The sequence below is a fragment of the Vidua chalybeata genome, chromosome 3, assembly GCF_026979565.1.
Source record: "Vidua chalybeata isolate OUT-0048 chromosome 3, bVidCha1 merged haplotype, whole genome shotgun sequence".
Taxonomy (NCBI): Eukaryota; Metazoa; Chordata; class Aves; order Passeriformes; family Viduidae; genus Vidua; species Vidua chalybeata.
The window spans coordinates 104,528,235-104,547,877 of NC_071532.1; the positions used below are offsets into that span (position 1 = coordinate 104,528,235).

The 19,643-nt window shown below is 39.7% G+C and overlaps 1 protein-coding gene and 1 long non-coding RNA gene across 3 annotated transcripts; one reads left to right on the plus strand and one right to left on the minus strand.

The window, feature by feature from the left end:
* Positions 1–7,474: 7,474 nt before the first annotated feature.
* LOC128786090 (uncharacterized) lies at positions 7,475–9,799 on the minus strand. Its single transcript, XR_008430173.1, has 3 exons — positions 9,747–9,799; positions 9,513–9,660; positions 7,475–7,948 (listed from the first exon to the last, which is right to left on the minus strand). It is a non-coding gene; the product is annotated as an uncharacterized LOC128786090 (long non-coding RNA).
* A 205-nt stretch (positions 9,800–10,004) lies between these two features.
* On the plus strand, positions 10,005–19,092 carry TDRD15 (tudor domain containing 15). Of its 2 annotated transcripts, XM_053939673.1 has the most exons (4): positions 10,017–10,089; positions 10,452–10,524; positions 11,263–11,332; positions 13,013–19,092. In XM_053939673.1, the coding sequence occupies exon 4, from the start codon at positions 13,018–13,020 to the stop codon at positions 18,895–18,897; it is 5,880 nt and encodes a 1,959-aa protein (XP_053795648.1). In that variant the 5' UTR covers positions 10,017–10,089; positions 10,452–10,524; positions 11,263–11,332; positions 13,013–13,017; the 3' UTR covers positions 18,898–19,092. The 2 variants fall into 2 exon arrangements, with proteins under 2 accessions (XP_053795647.1, XP_053795648.1); XM_053939672.1 differs by lacking the exon at positions 10,452–10,524 and having other exon boundaries at positions 10,005–10,089.
* The last annotated feature ends 551 nt before the right edge of the window (positions 19,093–19,643 follow it).

Genomic DNA, 19,643 nt, shown 5'->3' on the forward strand with positions numbered 1-19,643 from the left:
GATTTGATTCATCAGGAGGTCCCTTTCCATGCCAAGCCCTTATTCTCAGAAGCATTCATTATCAGTACTATATTTTCTTCATTCCTGAAGACTGAAAAAACCTCAATAGAGTATAAATGCAGTTTGTAGATGAGGTTTTTTTTTTTGTTTTGTTTCGTTTTTTTGGTTTTTTTTGTTGAGCTCATATTTACCTCCATATGCCATGGATACAGCAATAGCAATCTTAGCAGATCATCACCATTTACTACTTAAGACCACACTGGCTATCTTAAATGCCGGTCTCAGCACACAAAGGATTTCAAACTGATATATTCAGCAGTATGTGGGAATTTAATTTTGTGCACACAGGGGTTGTACATGAGCTGTGGATAACTGCACCTTGGAATTGCACTCATTTTGAAGATGAGCGGCTGCCTCAATACTTGGAATCTGTTTCTTAACCTACAAGTGAAACGCTTTGTTAACAACACCCAGTAATTCCTTAGGACTTCTTAGTTTAGAACATTCCCTGTTACCATAAAAAGAAATTTGTACAGAAAAAAAAGTATTGTTATAAGAATTAACATGGAAATCCATGGGGTTATATTTGGAACCAGGTTTGTTCAGCCTATTTTAGGTAACCCTCACAGCACATCTATGTAGAGCATAAGGGGACTCGGTTTTGCACTGAGGCAGTTGAGCTGGTACCAGAAACTTACTGTGTACAAGGTCTGAATGTGTTCTACATGGCTTAGACTGCAAGGAAAAGTAACGTATTTGAAGCAGAAATCTCCACCTGCCCAGAAATACCACTTGACATGACAGAGAAGGGAAAACTTAAGAGTAGACTGAATGCCGGGAAAAGAGCTTAGCACAAAACCTGGACTGGGAGGTGCAACTTACATAATCTTCTGGATGTGGCCAAGCCCTGGGTCAAACAGAAGTGAGTTTCCAAAGAAAAATTATGCTACTGAATACATTCTGTCTTTCAGCTCTGGCACTATCATCTTTGGGGTGTTGATCCTACAAACAAATTCACAGCTGAAAATTTCAATGAGATGCTGACAGGCACATGCATGCGTTTGTGTAAGTCTGCCTGTGCAAGCAGACACCCAAAGTGAAAACTTTCTTGCTCTGCAGACTTGAGAATCAAAATCAATCTGCAGCACAAACAATGAAGAGACAGACAGACACTGGAAATCTGTCTGCTTTTACTATCCATGCAGTATTAGTAACACATGTAATACTTTTCTCGTTGCTTAAATACATGGAGCGAAATCCTTGCCCCAGTGAATTTAGTGGGAGTTTTGCCATGGACTTCAATAAGGACAAAAATTTCTCCCAGGGCTGGTGTGATTTTCAGCCAGTCTTTTTCCCTTTAATACATGTGATGACAAAATCCTGTACTTCCATTCCAAGGATGGATCAGCACCCTGCAGTAATTAAAATAGCTGTAGTATATCATACTTACCCAGTATATTGTCTGAAAGACCATAATGAAGATATATTTTTTACTTTATGTGCTATAAATAACTAAAATTTACCAGAAAAAATACCCAAACCCAAACAGTTTTAAGATATTTTAACTTAAAATCTACTTCTAAAGGAATCTCTAAATGGATGAAAATATGTATGCAGGTATTTCAGTATGCAGCATGCTTCCTCTGTCTATCTGAAGGTAGGATTTGATCATTAAAAAGAGAACTAGTGCTCAAGTCCAGACATACACAAATATGAACATCTTGCATGCTAATATGAAAGAAGAGGTTGTGCTGGAAGCATGAAAAGCAAGTGTATGTTGTCATGAACATTGCTGAGATTTGCTGGGAAAGGGGAACCTCAATCCATTCCATTCTTATCAGTCAATTACAGTGCCAACAAGAGATGCCAAGAGGCTGGAGAGCAATCACAGGTCAGCAGAAGAGCAGCTGAAGATCAGCACAAAGGAATTCCTGCAACTCCAGCCAGTAAATCTGCTTCACCAGGGTCTCATTTTTAAAGGCCTCTATGAAAATGCACATAAGGATAGGAGGAGTAAGTAAAGAGAAGGAGTTAGAGATGTACATACAACTGCAGGCTGTGACCTCACTGGCATCATGGAGACTTGGTGGGATGGGTCCTGGGACTGGAGTGGTGGAATGGAAAGATACAGGCTCTTCAGGAAGGACAGGCAGGGGACATGAGGAGGGACTGTCACCCTCTACGCCAATGACCAGCTGGAGAGCACAGAGCTCAGCCATGAGCTTCAGATGAGGAGCCACCCAATACTTCAGGGGTCAGGATCAAAGGGAAGGAAGGGACAGGTAACATTATAGTGGGGTTTTGCTACAGGCCACCTGGCCAGGAAGAGTGAGTGGATAAGGTACTCTACAGACAGGAGCAGCTTCACATTCACAAACCTTGGTCCTTGTGGAGGACTTCAACCACCCCATTATCTGTTGGAAGGACAGCCAGCGGGGCTTAAGCAATCCAGGGGGTTCCTGAAATTCATTGATGACAAATTCCTTCTCCATGTGACAGAGGAGCTAACAAGGAGAGGTGCTGTTCTGGACTTCATTCTCACCAGCAAGGAGAGACTGGTGAGAAATGTGAAGCTCAAGGACAACTGGACTGCAGTGATGAAGAAATGGTGGAATTTGAGCCTCTTAGGGCAGTGAAGAGAGCGCTCAGCAAACTCAGTACCCTGGATTTCAGGAAAGCAGACTTTTTCAGGGAAGCAATCAACTCTCATGAAACCCAGCCTGGAGTCCTGCATTCAGTGTTGAGGCCCTCAGCATAAGAAGGACATGGAATTGTTGAGTGAGTATAGAGATGATCACAGGGGTGGAGCACCTCTGCTATGGAGACAGGCTGGGAGAGCTGAGGTTATTCAGTTTGGAGAAGAAAGCATTGGGGAAACCTTATTGTGGCCTTCCTTATTGTATACTTGAACAGGGCCTATGAGAATGAGGAGGACAAACTTCTCAGCAGGGCTTGTTGTGACAGAACAAGGGTTAACAGCTTTGAACTGAAAGACAGAAGGTTTAGATTAGATATAAGGAAGGAACTCATTACTGTGAGGGTGGTGAGGCACTGGAACAGGTTGCCCAGATAAGCTGTGGATGCCCTACCCCTGTAAACAATCAAGGTCATAATGGACAGGGCTCTGAGCAACCTGATCTAGCTGAAGATGTCCTTGTTCATTACAGGGTTGGACTAGTTGACCTCTAAAGGTCCCTTCCAACCCAACCTATCCTATGATTTTGTGATCTTTAAGGTCCATTCTAACACAAACCATTCCATGATTTATTGTTTTCACTATGATTTCAGATTTCATACAAATGGCCCATGATAAATATCAGAAAGAGTTTTAGAGAACTCATTCTGTTTGTAAACAGAGACAAGATGTAAAATATTTAACAAGCTGGATATAATGATTAACGTTGCAGTCTAACATTGCAAGGCTTTTGAGAAAAAACTAATACTGGACTAGCTTAAGCCATGGTTCTAAATTGAAAAGATTTTGACCCCTGCTACAGTAGGAAATGGAGACATTCAACATTCCTGAACAGAAAGGCCTTTTACAGATTATAGACCTGCAGATGGAAAAACTTAAAAATACCAGAGTCGTCTTCTTTTCTGACCTATGCTTTTACATTTAAATGAAAACTGTGCATAGAGATTCCAGGTAAGACTACATTCCTTAAACATTATGTGTCCAGTGCACAGATGCATGGACAGTGTCCTGAGCAAAAAAAATATTCTTTTCTTGAGAGGGTGGTAAGTTTGATTTTCCTTGATTGTCTAAAATTCATAAATAGATTTAGTAAGATTTTAAGGGAGTATGAATTAGGACCACTCACATGCTGTCAGATCTGCATAATCCAAAATGTGTACCTGCACAGACACCCAGTGTTCATTAAAGTCTGCAAGAGGCTGTGGCTTTTTCTTCACATAATAGCCTGCAGGTTTGGGGCCAGAAGTTAATTAACTGATATGAAACATAGAAATGAATAACGTTAAAAACCTGTAAGATTGTTGAGTTTATCTCTTCAGAGACAACTAGATGATTTAGCAGATTTTGTTTCCATCTCTCAGCTCCTACTAAACAACCAAACTTTTTGATCTATATATCTTCACAAATAAAGTATTTGCAATACAAAATGGAACTATATGAACCTGAATAACTGAAATTACTATAGTTCTGTTCTGAAGATGGCTACTACTTTTTCCTGTATGATCATTCTATTGTTCTATTAGCCCTACTCCTGCACTGCCATGCTGAAGAAAGGGGAATTTACCCATGGAGTGCCTAAGTCTAAGCTTCCCTCTGAGGTGCTTTTACATTAGTGTTACTTTAGAACAGGAGGTGAATCTCCCTACCATTCCCACTTAGTCTGCTTTGGTTAGCACTGCAGCACAGAAATTCTTTGCAATGAAACTATCTCAAATGCTAGCAGACATGCAGGGCATGTGACTACACTAGAGTTAGTCTTAAATAATCCTCCCTCCCTTAAAACCTGTTGACTTGGATATTGGGTCACCAGCACCACCCATTTAACTTTGCAGATGTGCTCTGTACAGATTGTGCCAGGAACTGTTGATGTGGAGGAGTCTCTTGCTCTGCACAGCAGACACAGGTACCAGGGAAAAATTGTAGTGCAGGGTTTTCTTAAGCACCACTCTGCACTATGGGCCTAAATGATGTTTTGGATGATAGAGTGATGTGAACTTACCCCACAGCCCCATCTGTACAAACTGCACAGCAGAGGAACTCAATCTCACCACTAATGTGGGTCTGTATCTGCACAGCAGCACTGGTGTGGTATAATCTGTATGGCAAAACTCATCTACTTTGGAAGGCCCCTACTAACAGGATTTCTACCTTTTACTTTGTCCCACTACTTAACAACTCTCACTTTGTTCTTTCATCTGTAAAATGGACAGATCTTCTGATGTAAAGGGCAAACCTCTCTGCTCTGACACTTACTGTCACTGAAATGTGCAATGTCTATTTTAAGAAGCAACAGTAAGTACCTGAAGGTGTCCCTGCCCATGACCAGAGGGTGAAACTTGATGATCCCTCTGGTGGCTTTCTTCCAACCCAAACTATTCTATGTTCAATCATCTGCTGCTGAAAGTATTTTGTAAAAGTTGTTTCTACCCTCTTCTTTCTGATATGTAAGCTGCTGAATTACTGGCCAATTTCATATAAGTGATGATATTAGCATAGTTTAAAAGATGTGAAGGTGGTAAAACTGACTTGTGATTTAGTAAACCATCTGAAATGAAATTTTGACTCTGTATTGAGTAAATAGGTGCTGTAAATAGATTGAAAAAATTTCAAGAGTTACTTTAGGTTGCCTGAAAACACTGAAAGTGGCTTCAGACCGTGTAATAAATGTGATGACCCCTCTAGTGAAACTCTCCATCACATGCAACCTCTTATCTCATGGTGGGTCACCCTGAATTGATCATTCCTGTGCTTCTTCCTTCTACCCAAGGAACCCAAGTGTATTTCCAAGCATCCTGCTGAACTTGTGGCTGCTCCTGCCACCTCGTGGCAACTGCTCAGCTTAACAAAAACACAAACTAAGAACATATCAAGGACACGCTTTCAAAGACAAATTAGGAAAATGGGCGCAAACTTTTGTTTTGAGATTACTGTTTTGAGTCCCCTGTTTTTTTTTTCAAGTTTGTTGAACTTTTCAAATTTGTTGACTACTACAAAGAAACAGCAAAACTTTCAGACTGACTTCAGGAAAAATAAAAGTGTTATATAGGTCTTGTTATAAGTTTCAGAAGAGACACTGATTTTCCCAGGAAAACATAACAGAACAATATGATTCTTTTTATATCCCTAATTTCTAACTGTAAATGATACTGTTTAAACAATTAAACTGGGGTGATCTGGATAAACAACCCATTTATTGTGAGATTTATCTTAGGCAGAGGTGCCTTCACTCTTCATTTTCAGAACACTGAAATGTCATTAATTTCTGCTGTCACCACTCACTCAGAACTCTGTTACCTACATCTTCCCTTTCAAAGCAATTTATTTAAAAGACAAACATAAATACTATGACAAGGAATGCTGCAGTGCCTTTTAGAAAAGCAAATGGTTATATACAATAAAAAATATTTCTGGCAATCAGGAATCATTGATGTATTTGTAGGTTTGCACAAGAATTAGGCTGAGAGGGATGGAACTGAGGCATGGAGTGTTTCCTCTTCTCATACACTTTAGTATGTCATGAACTAACACAATCCCACAGGAAACAATTTCAAAGTACTTTATAATGACAGACAGTCCTTCCTAAAAATGAGGAAGTGTAAGTAATGTATTTTAGAAACTATTTTGATATCAATATTCAGAAACAACCTTAGTAAAACTAAGGACATATCCCAGAATAGTTGTTGGTTTTTAAAAGTGGGATATTGGTGCCGCTTAATTCTTCTCTCCCTGTGGGGAATGAAAGCAGTTATGATCACTACATAATTATTTGTGAAGGTCAGGTGCTGTAAATGGGATTCATTTCAGTCAGCACACAGAACCAGTTCCAGCTCAGCTATTTAGTCACCCCAGAAGGAATCATTAAGGAGAAGATTAAGACCTAAACCCTTTCCTATTTCTACACTGGGGAGATATTCTCATCCTCTTGTAGTTTGTGCCTCCTGCCTTCCTTGGAAACAGGTGGTTACCTGATTTTGGGTTCCCCCCCCCCCCCCCCCCAAGAATTCAGTAAGACTCACTTTTAAAACAAAACTCTAACAGAAGAGAAGATGCTGATAGTTCCTCTCCTCCTTTTTATATAGTATCCTACAGATTGCAACTTTTATCTGCCATTTTTCTACTGCTCAAATCAAAGCAAACTCATATTTACCACCTACCAAGAACAATTTAAGAAGTCTGCAGACTACTTTTGGTGTTTAGACTGGGTGATGAATGTCCACATTATCCAAAACCCACCCTTTGGGTACTATTTTTCAGTATGCCCCTAAGTCTTCACAATAAATAATAACTTTGCTGTATGTTCCCTGCCCTCAAAACCAGTTTTCCTAGATGTTGGAAGTTAGCTAGAATGGTGATCAGGTATTATCTGAGTTCAACAACGTGCTCACTCACACAGTCCTATGTTCTAGGTCCTGGCAGGCAGCTGGCAGTAGAGCTTCATTTATGATATTCTGAAGAAAATTTTTACTTTCTTAATATTATACTTCGTCCTCGCATGAGCACAGAAGGCTTTTTTAATTTTAGGTTTTCATTAGCTATTTTAAAGCATATACATAGTCACAGCAGAATCTTCCTGGTAAGAAAGCATTTCTGAGTGGACACAGATATATTTTGGAAGAAATCCTGTTCAGTAGTTTGATATAGAGAAAGAACAACCTGAGGTTCACTTTTGGGGTTTTATCTTAGTCAAGATTTGTTAAGAGAGTAAAGCTTCACACAGCAGAATTACTTTTCAATTGTATTTTATTTTTATCAATGAAATATAAAAATGACTTACTAGAGTTTGTTAACCTTCCATACTGGATAAAACAGCAAAAATATTTAATTAGTTCCTCACAATAATGACAAGGAAGGAAAACATTGGGAATAACAACAACACAAAATTTTCTAAGTTCAATAAAGTGAAAAATATGAAAACTCAGAGTTAGCCACGTTATTTTCATAGTACACAACAGTGGAAAACCCCCCCGAGATCTAGTATTAATCAATGTGGATTGTGTAGTTGCAGCAGCATTTTAAAACATCTGCAATTCAAATGTAAACACTGAGTAGGTTTTGCAAGTTTGCTAAAGTTTTCGATAAGGATGTTCTGGGATATTGCAACACTGATTTCTGCTTTGGGCTATTGCATGCTTCCTGATTGCTGCCAGTGACCTATAGCCACTCTTCGTGGCTCAAATGTTATTGAAGGACCTCACTTCTGACATCTGGCAGTGTTTTATGCCTACTTGACACTTTCCAATGTGGTTATCAAGCCTGTGAGAAAAAAAAAATAAAAATCATACTACTCCTGAGCAAAGTGTATCAAACACCACCCCCACTGCAGTGTCAGAAAAGACATGTTCTCTCACTGTCTGTAATTACGTAAATTTCAAATAAATTTTGGAACAAACTCATAACTAGCAAAAAAGTTCTTTTTTTCCTTCCAGAAAATGCAAGAAAGCTCCAGCATCCTATCGTACCTGTCAGATTGTCTGGTTCTGACTTCTGTTTTTCCTTCCCCCACATCCCCATCCTACATCCCAGCACAACCTGAGGCAAGCTGGTCACGCTGTGTTCCACCATGAGTAACTGCCCATGGTTAAGGCACTCTGAAGGGAAATGGCACACATTTTTAAAAGCAGATCAAGCTGCAAGATTACATTTCTGAGTGCTCTAACCAGAAGGTCACTATTACAGCTGCCATCACCACTGTAATTTTAGTAGGAAAAAATGTAGGTGCCCTTAAAAAAGCAGTGGTAGCATTTAGGACTAACTTCAACCTGAATTACCAGGAAAAACATAACCACACCCCACAGCCTGTTGTAGCATTTTGTACTCAGAAATTCTAGATTGTTCCTTATCTAGTACCAGAGGCTTCTGAACTGCCCAGTCTTAAGTAACACTTTCCCTTCACAGTGTACAGAATGCTAACACAATACAGAACCTTGGGTTCCAGATTTCCAATCTTGCAAGAATCTAACTTCTTCAAAAGATCTAGTTTTATCTTCCCTCTCTTAATATGGTACAAATGAAGCCTATTCTTACATAACTCTGACTAACTAGGCTACGCATGTAAAGTCTGATCATCTGACACTAAGCAAAACTACATTGATAAACTAGACATCCAGAAACGTGAAATTGAAGTTCCATCAATGATAGCCTTCTATAACCTTTGTTCTGAGCAGCTCTTACAAATTCTTGACCCTGATAAACATGATGGTTTACCCACAAAAACAAATTAGGAGCTCCTGTAATTGTCAGGGTTAGTGCAAGTAGCTACATACCACTTTAACCATATATTATACCAATTTTAATATAATAGCTGTCTTTGGGACACATGGTCAGAGGACTGGCCACAAAAACAGACAAATTATACTATTATTTAAAAGTAAAAGTAATTATAAACTGTTATTAATAATAATTTGCAAAAGTTAACACATAACAGTGAAAACCAATAATTCTACAGCTATTTATAGGATTGGGGATTTCTACATCTTCAAGTACTGCAAACCCAACTTTTTCTCTCTTAACTTTGCAAAGTGCAACTATGGTGCAGCAATGCTGACATTTTGAGAAAACAAAGCACAAAAACTGAAGATAAACCCTTCCAAATTATTATATACACCTGAACTCTTTCTAGAGTGCAGTCAGTTATGGACATACCATCATGTGGATATTTACAGGATTATACTCCACATCAAGCTTTCTTGTTGCAACCACCTCAGCTTATACTCTTAGTAAAATAACCCCAAATAAAACAAAATAACACTGCCTCTAACCCCCTAAGAAAAAAATAAAATTTGACATACATGCAAAAACAAGTGAGGCAGCACTTTACCCTCTGTTAAGATGTACTTTTCTAAGCCTAGGGAATTACTTTCTGCTAATGGGGAAGAATAAGAGCTCTCAAATCCTCTTCAGGCAGCTCCAGTGTCTTCTGTGACCCACGGGCACTGTTCTCAGGCGACATTCTAAAAGTAGGACACCTGCAACGTGCATACACAAAGGAAAAACAATGAGAAGCAAGCAGGCGAACAAACAAGTAAAGCACAACTCGAGAAGGAAAGCGAACCAGGCCACAGTGCCCGCGGGAAGGCGGGACCGGGACTCGAACCGGGGATCCCGGGACTCACCCCGGGCCCTCCCGAGCGCCACGTCCGAGGCGCGAAAGTGCCGGGCGGTGCCGCTGCGCACGCGCGTTCCCGGACAGCACGTTCCGGCCGCGCTTCGCGCCGCCATTTTGGGCGTGCAGCGCTGCCGGGTCTGGCTCGGCGCTGCCGCCCGCGGGCGGTGAGGCGGCTGCGGCGGCTGCTGGAGGGTGCTGGAGGGTGCTCCAGGGTGCTCCGCTCCCCGATCGCCCTGGGCGGCCGTAGCCTCTGCCCGTGACCGGCCTGCCCGTGTCCGGCTCCTCTTAGGTGAGTGCGGTGCCAGACACCGCCGGTCAGAGTGTCTGCTTTGGAGCACCGGCAACTCAGCGTGAATTTTGTGTCTTGCATTTGGTTGCATTTAAAAATCCTTTTGTTTTGGCATGAGTTATCTTTAAGTTAGTGGTGCATGATAGAAGTATGCATTTTGGTGGCTGAAGAGTTGCAAGCAAGTACAAATGTGTGACCACTCCTGCTTAGGAAGAAGGTGGTAGGTGCTTGTGTGGTGTTCTTCTGATTGGTTTGGTTTTTTGAGCTTCAGTGATGGAAGTATAGCCAGAGCGTGATTTTAGGAGGGTAGATTCAGTTTTTTCAGTTTTGTAATTTTGTTTTTTGTAATCTTTACATTGTAGTTCAACTGAGTATGATGAACTTTTCCAATGTGCGTTTATCAGGCAGGAGGAGGATTTGGAGAATTGCAGAATGGTTTGTGTTGGAAGGAACTTCTGAAGTTCATCCAGTTTAACTTCCCCCCCCCCCCCCCTCCGCCATGGGCAGAGACACCTTGTATTGCACCAGGTTCCTCAGAGTGCCATCCAATCTGGGCTTGAACACTTCCAGGGATGGGACATCCACAGCTTCTCTGCATAACCCATTCCAGTGCTTCACCACCTTCACCATAAAATATTTCTTTGTAGTATCTAATCTAAACCTACCCCCTTTCAGTTAAAAGACATTCTCCCTTTTCCTATTTTCTCATGCCCTTGTAAAAAGTCTCTTTCCATCTCCTTTAGATATTGTAAGGTCCCTAAGGAGCTGTCACTTTTTCAGGATGAACAGCCCAGCTCCTTTAGCCTATCTCCATAGGAAAGATGCTCCAGCCCTCATTTCTGTGGCCCCTTCTGAGCTCGCTCCAACAGGTCCATGTTCTTCCTGTGCTGGGGATCCCAGAGCTGGGTGCAGCACTGCAGGTGGGGTCTTGGTAGGGCAGGGCAGAGGGGCAGAATCGCCTCCCTGGACCTGCTGCCCACGCTGCCTTTGGTGCAGCCCAGGTTGTGTTTGGTTTCCTGGACTGTGAGTGGGCAGTGCTGGCTCATGTTGAGCTTCTTGTCAAGAAACACCACAAAGACTTTATCTTCAGGGGTGCTCTCAGTAAGAGAAGTAGTACAAGAATTTAGCTGATGTGTATTTTTCTAATTATTTTTCTACCATTCTTTCTCGTAGAGAGGTACATAGTTGTCAATTATTGGGCTGTGTTTCCTTTAGAAGACGTGTTTCTAATGAAGGTGGAAAGGTGAGTAAACAGGAAAAGGCCATTTTGTCAACTGTAGAAATGTGGCTGTGTCAGTGTGATGCTGTTACTCAGGCTAAGATAACAGACAAGCATTAATGCACAAATAGTTTTATTTTGTTATGTGTTAGTGCAAATAGGGCATAGTTTCAGTGAAGGGGGGAAAAAAGGGATCAGTGTCAGGCCCCTTCTAAAGTTTAAGTCTTTGTAGTGATCAAATGTTTCTTCCAGGCAGACAGAACCAATTCCTTAAGACTGTTTTCTTTCATTAAAAGCACCCAGATTTTCACTTTCTGTTACAGGGGAAGGTGGAAGAAAGGGGCCTTGTTCCCAAGGAGCAGCAAGCAGGAATTTGTCAGATCTGGGTTTGATACTGCTTTTACTGGGAGGGTTTTTTTGTTTGTTTGTTTGTTTTTTTTTTTTTTTTTTGTCCAGCGGTTTTGTTATTTTTGGGGTTGTTTTTTTTTTTGTTGGTTTTAGAAGTTATGCATCCTTCATCCTTCTGCCCTACTGCTTTACAGTAGGGATGCTCATTTATTTATTAGAGGGTTGTTTTTTTTGTTTTTTTTTTTCTTTGTTTTGGTTTTTGGGTTTTTTTTTGTGTTTTTTTGGGGGAGGTTAATTTTTTTGTGAACTACAATGATAGGGATCAATATTTTTTCTGAAGACAGGTTGTGTATTCACTAACTACTTCATGTATGGTTATGATGAAAACTATCATGACAGTTTCACTGGAGATTTTTTGCAGGCTAAGGGGATCTTGCCCTAAAACCTTGTAGTTGAAACTGAGAGTTTAAGTTCCAGCTTTACATAAAAATTAATAAATCAAAGTTATCTTTGTCCAGACTATCCTTGAGTATTTATCCACTGTCTTTGCATTTGATGTTGTCTACCTCAAATTGCTTTGTTTGAACAGCAGTTCATTTAATGGAATTGCTTGATTCAGTTATGGTCATACACAGCCTTTGTACACAGTGTGAAGTCACAGATTCACTGAATTCTTGACATATGAATTAAACTGGAAGTTGAGCTTCAAGACTGAATTATAGATCAGAAAAGTATCTGAATGTTTTGAAGATATTTAAACTGTCAAAATCGGTGTGTTGAGACCATACAAAACACACCTGGCAGAGTTGTTACTTGATGAGCAGTGCAGAAATGTTGCACATAGATGATAATATCAGTATGTCCTTGCAGTTATGAGAACCTTAAATATGGTATTGGTACAGACAGCCAGAGTAAACAGTAGAGCGTGGAGCTATAAATTGTCAGTGATTTGAAGAAGTGATTTAGACAGAAAAATGCAGGGTGAGTAGGGGATGAGTCCTTGGTCTTTTACATACTAAAAGCAAAGAGAAACACACCAGAATACCTAGGTGTTATTGTGGGAGCAACATTTTGGTTAAAAATTAATCTCAAGTGATAGAACCAGTCTGTTGCCATGTGAGTGAATCCAGAGGTACTTTTTTTCATGTTATCTGAGCGTGTCTTTGCTAAGAGAATTGCGTGGAGTGTATCCCAGTTGCCTAAAACATGACATTCTTGAATGCTTAGTATATGTTCTAGCCAGAATTTTAATAATACGCTGTTAAACTATTTTGAAAAGAAACATCATGTAAGGAATTAGTTGCAAAGAAAAAATACAGAAAATTATCAAGATGATGATACTCTTTTTCTTTGCAGACAAGATGGAATCTCTGACTCCTTCACCAGACTCAGTAGATAAGAAATTGAAGATAACTCATGTAGAATGCCATCCTGAGTGCTTGGTTATAATGTTCCAGGCTCAATACAACGTAGGATGTGAGCTTGACTATTTCATACTACAAAATGAAATACAGCGTGTGTTCAAAGTAAAAGATGATATCTGTATTGGTGGATCTTGCTTGGTGGAAGACACAGAAGGAGAATGGCATAGAGGAAGAGTTCTGAGAAAGAAAGGGAATATCTGTGAGACTTTTCTTATAGACACTGGGCTTGTGTTGGCTGTTGAGGAAACGCATCTTGCTGCTGCTAGTGATAAATTGTTTCAGCTGCCTCCAAAGGTGGTTTTGGGTGTTTTTGCAAGCATACTTCCTCTTGGAGAAAAATGGAGTCCAAAAGCCGTTAACTATTTTTCATCTCTGGTAGGATTACAGATCACTGGTCGTGTGAAGGCTGTTACACCATATCAGCTGTTTATTCTAGAAGTGCCTAAGATTATTGCTGATGTTCTTGAACTGCAGCTAGGTAAATTTATTGATGGAGATTCATTTTGTCTTGTTGTAGAGACTTTAAGAGCATTGCCCCAAGGAATACTTTGTAAGAGAATGCCACAACTGTTAACACAGGAGTATCCATTCAGGGAGTTACTTACCTTAAATAATTCTGAGAAACCAACAGATTTTTGGCACATTCCAGATCAACTCTTTCCATGTCTACCCGTTGGTAGTAAAGAAAATGTAAAAATAACTGGTGCAGGAAGCCCAAATAAATTTTATTGTCAGATACAGAAATGGCAGAAAGAGCTGGAATGTTTGACAGGAGCTATGCATTTGTACTATGAAGCTCTTGTTGGAGGAAATACTACGTCTTGTGATAGTTTTGGGCTGCTCTGTGCTGCCAAGAGGCAAAACGGACAGTGGCATAGAGGAGTGATAAAACAACTTCTCTCTGACCACGTGGAGGTCTGGTTTATGGATTTTGGCATTATTGAAGCTGTGCCACCTAGTTGTGTTTGGAAACTGAAAGCTGAGTTCATGACATTACCAATGATTTCATTTCCATGTACGCTGTCTTGTTTTGGTAGTCAGGATGAAACAGTAATAGAATTTCAGCTCAAGGAACTTACACAAGCCTTAATAGGACAAACTTCTGTGTGTGTCCAAATTGATTTATACAATAACACGGAACGCTTGTATTATATAACTCTGCAGAAACAAAATCTTGGAATTAATGCTGAGCATCCAGAAAACCAGAATGAGACAGCTGCACCATGTGTCTCACTTTTGGAAACAAAAACCAGAAGTATTGCACTAAACCACAAACTAAGTCCTGAGAGAAACAATTCATTTAAGAATTACTCTGGAAACAAAGATAAAAAAACCTGCTTACCTGAATGGGACATTTCTTTCTTCAGCCACTGCAAGAGAGTAGAAATGCAAATGAACTCTTTTTATGGAGCTTTTGTAGTATATGTCATAAATCCATCCGACTTTTGGATTCAAATGGGTAGATACCAGAATGAGTTTCATGCCTTGATGAAAAACATTGCCTGCACATACAGTCAGTATAGAGATGATGAGATGATCCTTAAAAAGCCAGAACCTGGGTTGCTGTGCTGTGCCCGGTACAGCAAGGATGGGTGTTATTACCGGGGTGTTGTCACAAAAGTGTTTCGTGTTAGCATTATGGTTTACTTTTTGGATTTTGGAAATACAGATACTATACCTTGTCAGTATGTGAAAACATTGCTTCCCGAGTTTTCTGATTTACCAGCTTTAGCTATGTGTTGTTCCCTTGCTTGTACATTTCCTGTTGATGGTGTGTGGGTTAAAAAAGAAACTGATTTCTTTAAAAATGTGGTGTTGAACAAACCACTGCTACTTCATGTAGTTGGAAAGCAAAACAACAAGTACGTTGTTAATGTGCAGTGTCATACTGGTTTCCTGCAAGGAAACGTTGCCACATGTATGGTTCAAGCTGGTTATGCTGAATATCGGCTAAAGCCACCAGATTCTGTTCTAAAGGCAGCAAAAAAGCGGCACAACGGGAATCACCTCAAATGTAAAAAAGAAAAAATCAATGCAGAGAACACCAGTAATACTTGCAAAAATAAGGTGTCTGGAAATGGAGACATACTTCAGAAGGAAAAATCACTAAACATGCCGCCAGTGCCTAGAGAATCTGTTGTGCCATCCTGTTTAGGAGAAGGTGCTGTCTCTAAAATGCATAAATCACTATGTGAAGAAAAATTAGTTTATAAGGACCTTGTGTTTAAACCAGGAGCTGTTAATGAAGTGGTGTGTTCTTGCATTTTTTCCCCAGCAGATTTTTCATGTCAACTGCAAAGCAAACTGCCTGAGCTAAATAATTTGATGGGACAAATTCAGACATACTATAAAGATCATACCAGTCCTTACAAAACTGGACAGGCTGCCTGTGTTGTTAAGTATCCCAAAGATGGGAAGTGGTATAGAGCAACTGTTGTGCAGGAGGTATCCACAAATGAAGTTGATGTGGTTTTTGTAGACTATGGTTACCAGGAAAGAGTTTCACTTAAAGATGTACAGGGTGTTCTTCCAGATTTCCTAACTCTAGAGAGTCAAGCATTTAGATGTGGCCTTAAAAATGTGGTCTTACAGACTGACTCAATTAATTGGTCTGAAGAAGTGCATAGACAATTTGAAGCCTTCATTTCTTCTTCTAGAGGACCACTGACCTGCACCGTTTATGCTGTTGTTCTTGTGAACCCCAACTATTTATGCAATGTAGTTGACTTACAGACTCCACTTAATAGTGTAGAGGAATTCCTCAGTGAATGTGGTCTCACCCAGCCTGAACATGTTGGACTGAGAAACCTTTCATCTTTGGGTTCTCTGTACAGTTTTTGCTATTCATCTTTTAATATAAAAATTGGAAGTGAGGAGGATGTTTATATAACTCACATAAACAGTCCTTCAGAATTCTATTGTCAGCTTAACCGCAACTCTGAAACTCTTGAGGCATTGATGAAGAAGGTTAGTGACATAAGTAAAATGTCAAGTAATGCAAATTATCATGGCAATACGCGACTCTGTATAGCCAAATATGTGGAAGATGGTCTCTTTTACAGAGCTTTGGCTTTTCCTGTGGAATCAACGTCCTTTCTGTTGGTTGACTATGTGGATTTTGGAAATAGGAGTATGGTGGAGAAAGACCAGTTGATGCCTATTCCAGATTCTGCCACTGACCTACTATTCACACCCATGCAAGCTATTAAATTCTGTCTGTCAGATCTTAGGGGGGCAGAATTTCCAGCAAAAATTACTACATGGTTTGTGAAAACATTCCTTGGTAAACTGCTGAAGGCTGTAATTTTATCCAGAGAACCAGATGGAAAGATTGTTGTGGAGTTGTATGATGGACAGCTCAAAGTAAGTCAGAAAATTAAAGAAAAGGTATTGGAAGAGTTGGCACAGGAGAGCAGTACGGAACAATTTAGAAGTAATGAAGGAGGGATATGTTGCATGAAAGATGACAAAGAAATTAGTGAAGTCAGTGTTAAAGATCCTGAAATACTTAAATTGAAAACTGAAGTGAAATGCCAAGCCTATTATGAGTATTACCAGGCAGATACTGGTGAGAATTTTGGAGATGAAGAGCAAACTGCATGTAGCACACCAAAGTTGTGTAGTGGATTCTCAAAACAGCAAACTTTACAGGCCAGCAAAGAGCAACGTTTTAGAAATACTTTCAGTGCTCTTCTGGAGAATGGAGAGGAACCTTGGATTGGACAACCTGCTTCTCACTCCCTCTCTTATTCTGCTTTACGTTCAAAGGAAATAACTGTAAATGCTCTATCCGAATCTCAGAATGAAAGACCAAATTGTACAAGTCAACAGGAAAGGAGTAATAAAAATATACCTACATTAATCAGTCTTCCTCAACGTGATATCCAGGTGAATACCGAAGTAGCGGGTTATATTTCTCACATGAATAGTCCATCAAGTTTCTATGTTCACTTTGCAGAGGATGAAAACTTAATAATAAAACTAGCAGACGATCTAAATGAAAGCTTGGAGAATAGAGGTCAGGAAAATTGCTTAAATGAACTCATGGTAGGGGATCTCATTGTTGCAGAGCACGATGCTGATTGTTTTTACTATAGAGCAGTTATTAAAACTCTGAAATCAGGAAACTCCTATGAGGTAGAATTTATTGACTATGGTAATGCTGCAGTTGTAAGTTCATCAAAAATCTGCAGGATTCCAGAAAAGTTCTTAACTCTGCCAAGGTTTAGTGTTCATTGTTTCCTTAGCAGTGTAAAAAGTGTTCCTGGTGAAAGCTGGACTAAAGAAAATGCTGCATATTTTGCAAGAACAGTAAGTGACAAGCCAGTAGCTTGCAAGTTCTTACAGCAACATGGAGAAAAATGGGAAATAGATGTAATTTGTGATGGAGAGTCTTTGTCTAACAGCCTTTTGCATAAAATAAACAGCATAAGGTGGAATAGCACATGGGTATTTTCTTTGGAAAATAAGCCTAAACAAAATGGTAATCCTCGAAAGTCTAAGAACAGTTTAGGTGGTCAAAATAAAACCAAGGCTGCTGGGATGAAAAATACTTCTGTAAAACCCTTAAGTCTCCTTCATCAGGTTTTAAATTCTGGACAAGTAGAAGCAGCGGAAGTAGTTAATATTTCAAAGAATGGAGAATTTTATGTACAGTTACTTAAAAATCTGCAAATACTACATGAGTTAAACGTAATGCTTGACAAAGAAGCACAAAGAAGTGATTTGCTTAGAGTGGATGACATTGAACAGGGACTGGAATGCATTACACAGTCTGAAAGGAACTTAAAATGGAATCGATCAAAAGTAGTAAAGAAATTTGTCAGGGAAAAGTTAATGCTAGTTTTTTTCGTGGATTATGGCATGTGTGAGATGGTGTCCTTAAATAATGCAAAGATGCTCAGTGATGAGATTAAAAGTATTCCTAAACAAGCTGTTTATTGTAGGTGGATTTGTTCTAAAAACCTGAAGAAAATACACTTAGACCATGTAGTAAATGCACTTCTAGATTGTGAAATAAGGATCTTGTTTTTGAGATACTTGAAATCATCTGATATCTGGGAGGTAGATATTTTAGTAGGGGAAGTTACACTTCAGGAGTATTTGAACCAGCTCTTAAGTCATTGTTGGACAATTGCTGGACCAGAAAAATACAGTAATGCAAACTGTAAGGAGTTTGATATGTCATTCAAGATAAATTCAGTCATGTGGATGCTGCTGCGTAGTGGCAGAACATATCCTGGGTGTGCAACTGCAGTTACTGATCCTTCAAACTTCAGCATCCAGTTTGAAATCTTCTTTGACTGCATGCGAAACTTGTCCTTGCTGCTCTCTGACCTTCCTGACAACTTGCCAGCTCTGCCAGAAGAACTTGTGATTCCTGGTGCTAGCTGCTTGATCGAGTTTGGGCAGGAAGCAGAGTGGTACAGGGCAGAAATTAGTGAAGTAACAGGTCAGTCTGTTGTTCTTACATTTATTGATTATGGCTTTCTGAGGACCATACCTTATTCTGATATCCATAAACTTAAAGTTGTTCCAGAAAGTCTGTTATACTTGCCACGCTTGGCACACTCTTGCTCTTTGCATGATACAATTCCTGGCAAGGGGGAACACTGGAGTGAGGAAGCTATACTTTTGTTTCAGCAGCTTCTTCATAAACCAGGTCTGATATTTCATTTTATCCACTATGGCTCTGAAATGAAGTTAGAGGTGGATGTTTTGTGTGAGGATAGCAATCTATCTGATGCCTTAATTGCTGCAGGCCATGCAGTCTGCTCTCACAGTAGGTGCTGTCCCATTGTAGTTGACAGACTCTAATCAGAAAAAGGAATTGCAAGTGAAGTGGCCAGATTCTAGTTACTGTGCTTCCCTTTGTGAACCAGAATATAATTATGATAACAATTCTGATTTTGCTGACAGAAGTCGGGCAAAGAAGAGAAAGAAAAAAGCCTTTTGAAGCACAGCATTAGATATAAAAAAGTTTCAAAGAAGAGAGTGTAAGTGGCTGGTGGAATATCATTAACAAAGGATCTGAGTTTACAACTCCGTATCACTGAAAGGAAGGAAAACCTACAAAAGATGGACAGTACTGTGAAGATGGGATTTTTTCAGCATTATGACGACAAGAAAAGTAGAGTTGTCATAACACAAAGTAAATCTGCTAGCAGAAACACTGGCTGAGGCTTGTGATTCTGATGTTCTACAGTCTGGAAAGACAGTGTGTGAAATTGCTGTCAAAGAATTAGTTGAATGATCAGTAGATTGCAGTTAGAAAAGCACTACTTCAAAGCAGAATAAACCAAACAGCCTTTTTGTTGGAATGCTCTTGAAGTTTTTGTATGTATATATATATAATATTTATTTGCAGTAACATCTGGTTTACAGGGTGATGTCTCCATGTTTTGGATGTTCAGAAAACAAAGATGCCAGACATATTATTTTCTTTGGTTCTGATTCCAGAGTTTCTATGTGAGAAAAGTTTCAGTGTTTACTACGATGAAGCCAAAAATCTGGATCTCCATTTATGGGAGAGACATGCATTAGGTTATTTTCAATTAGTTCTT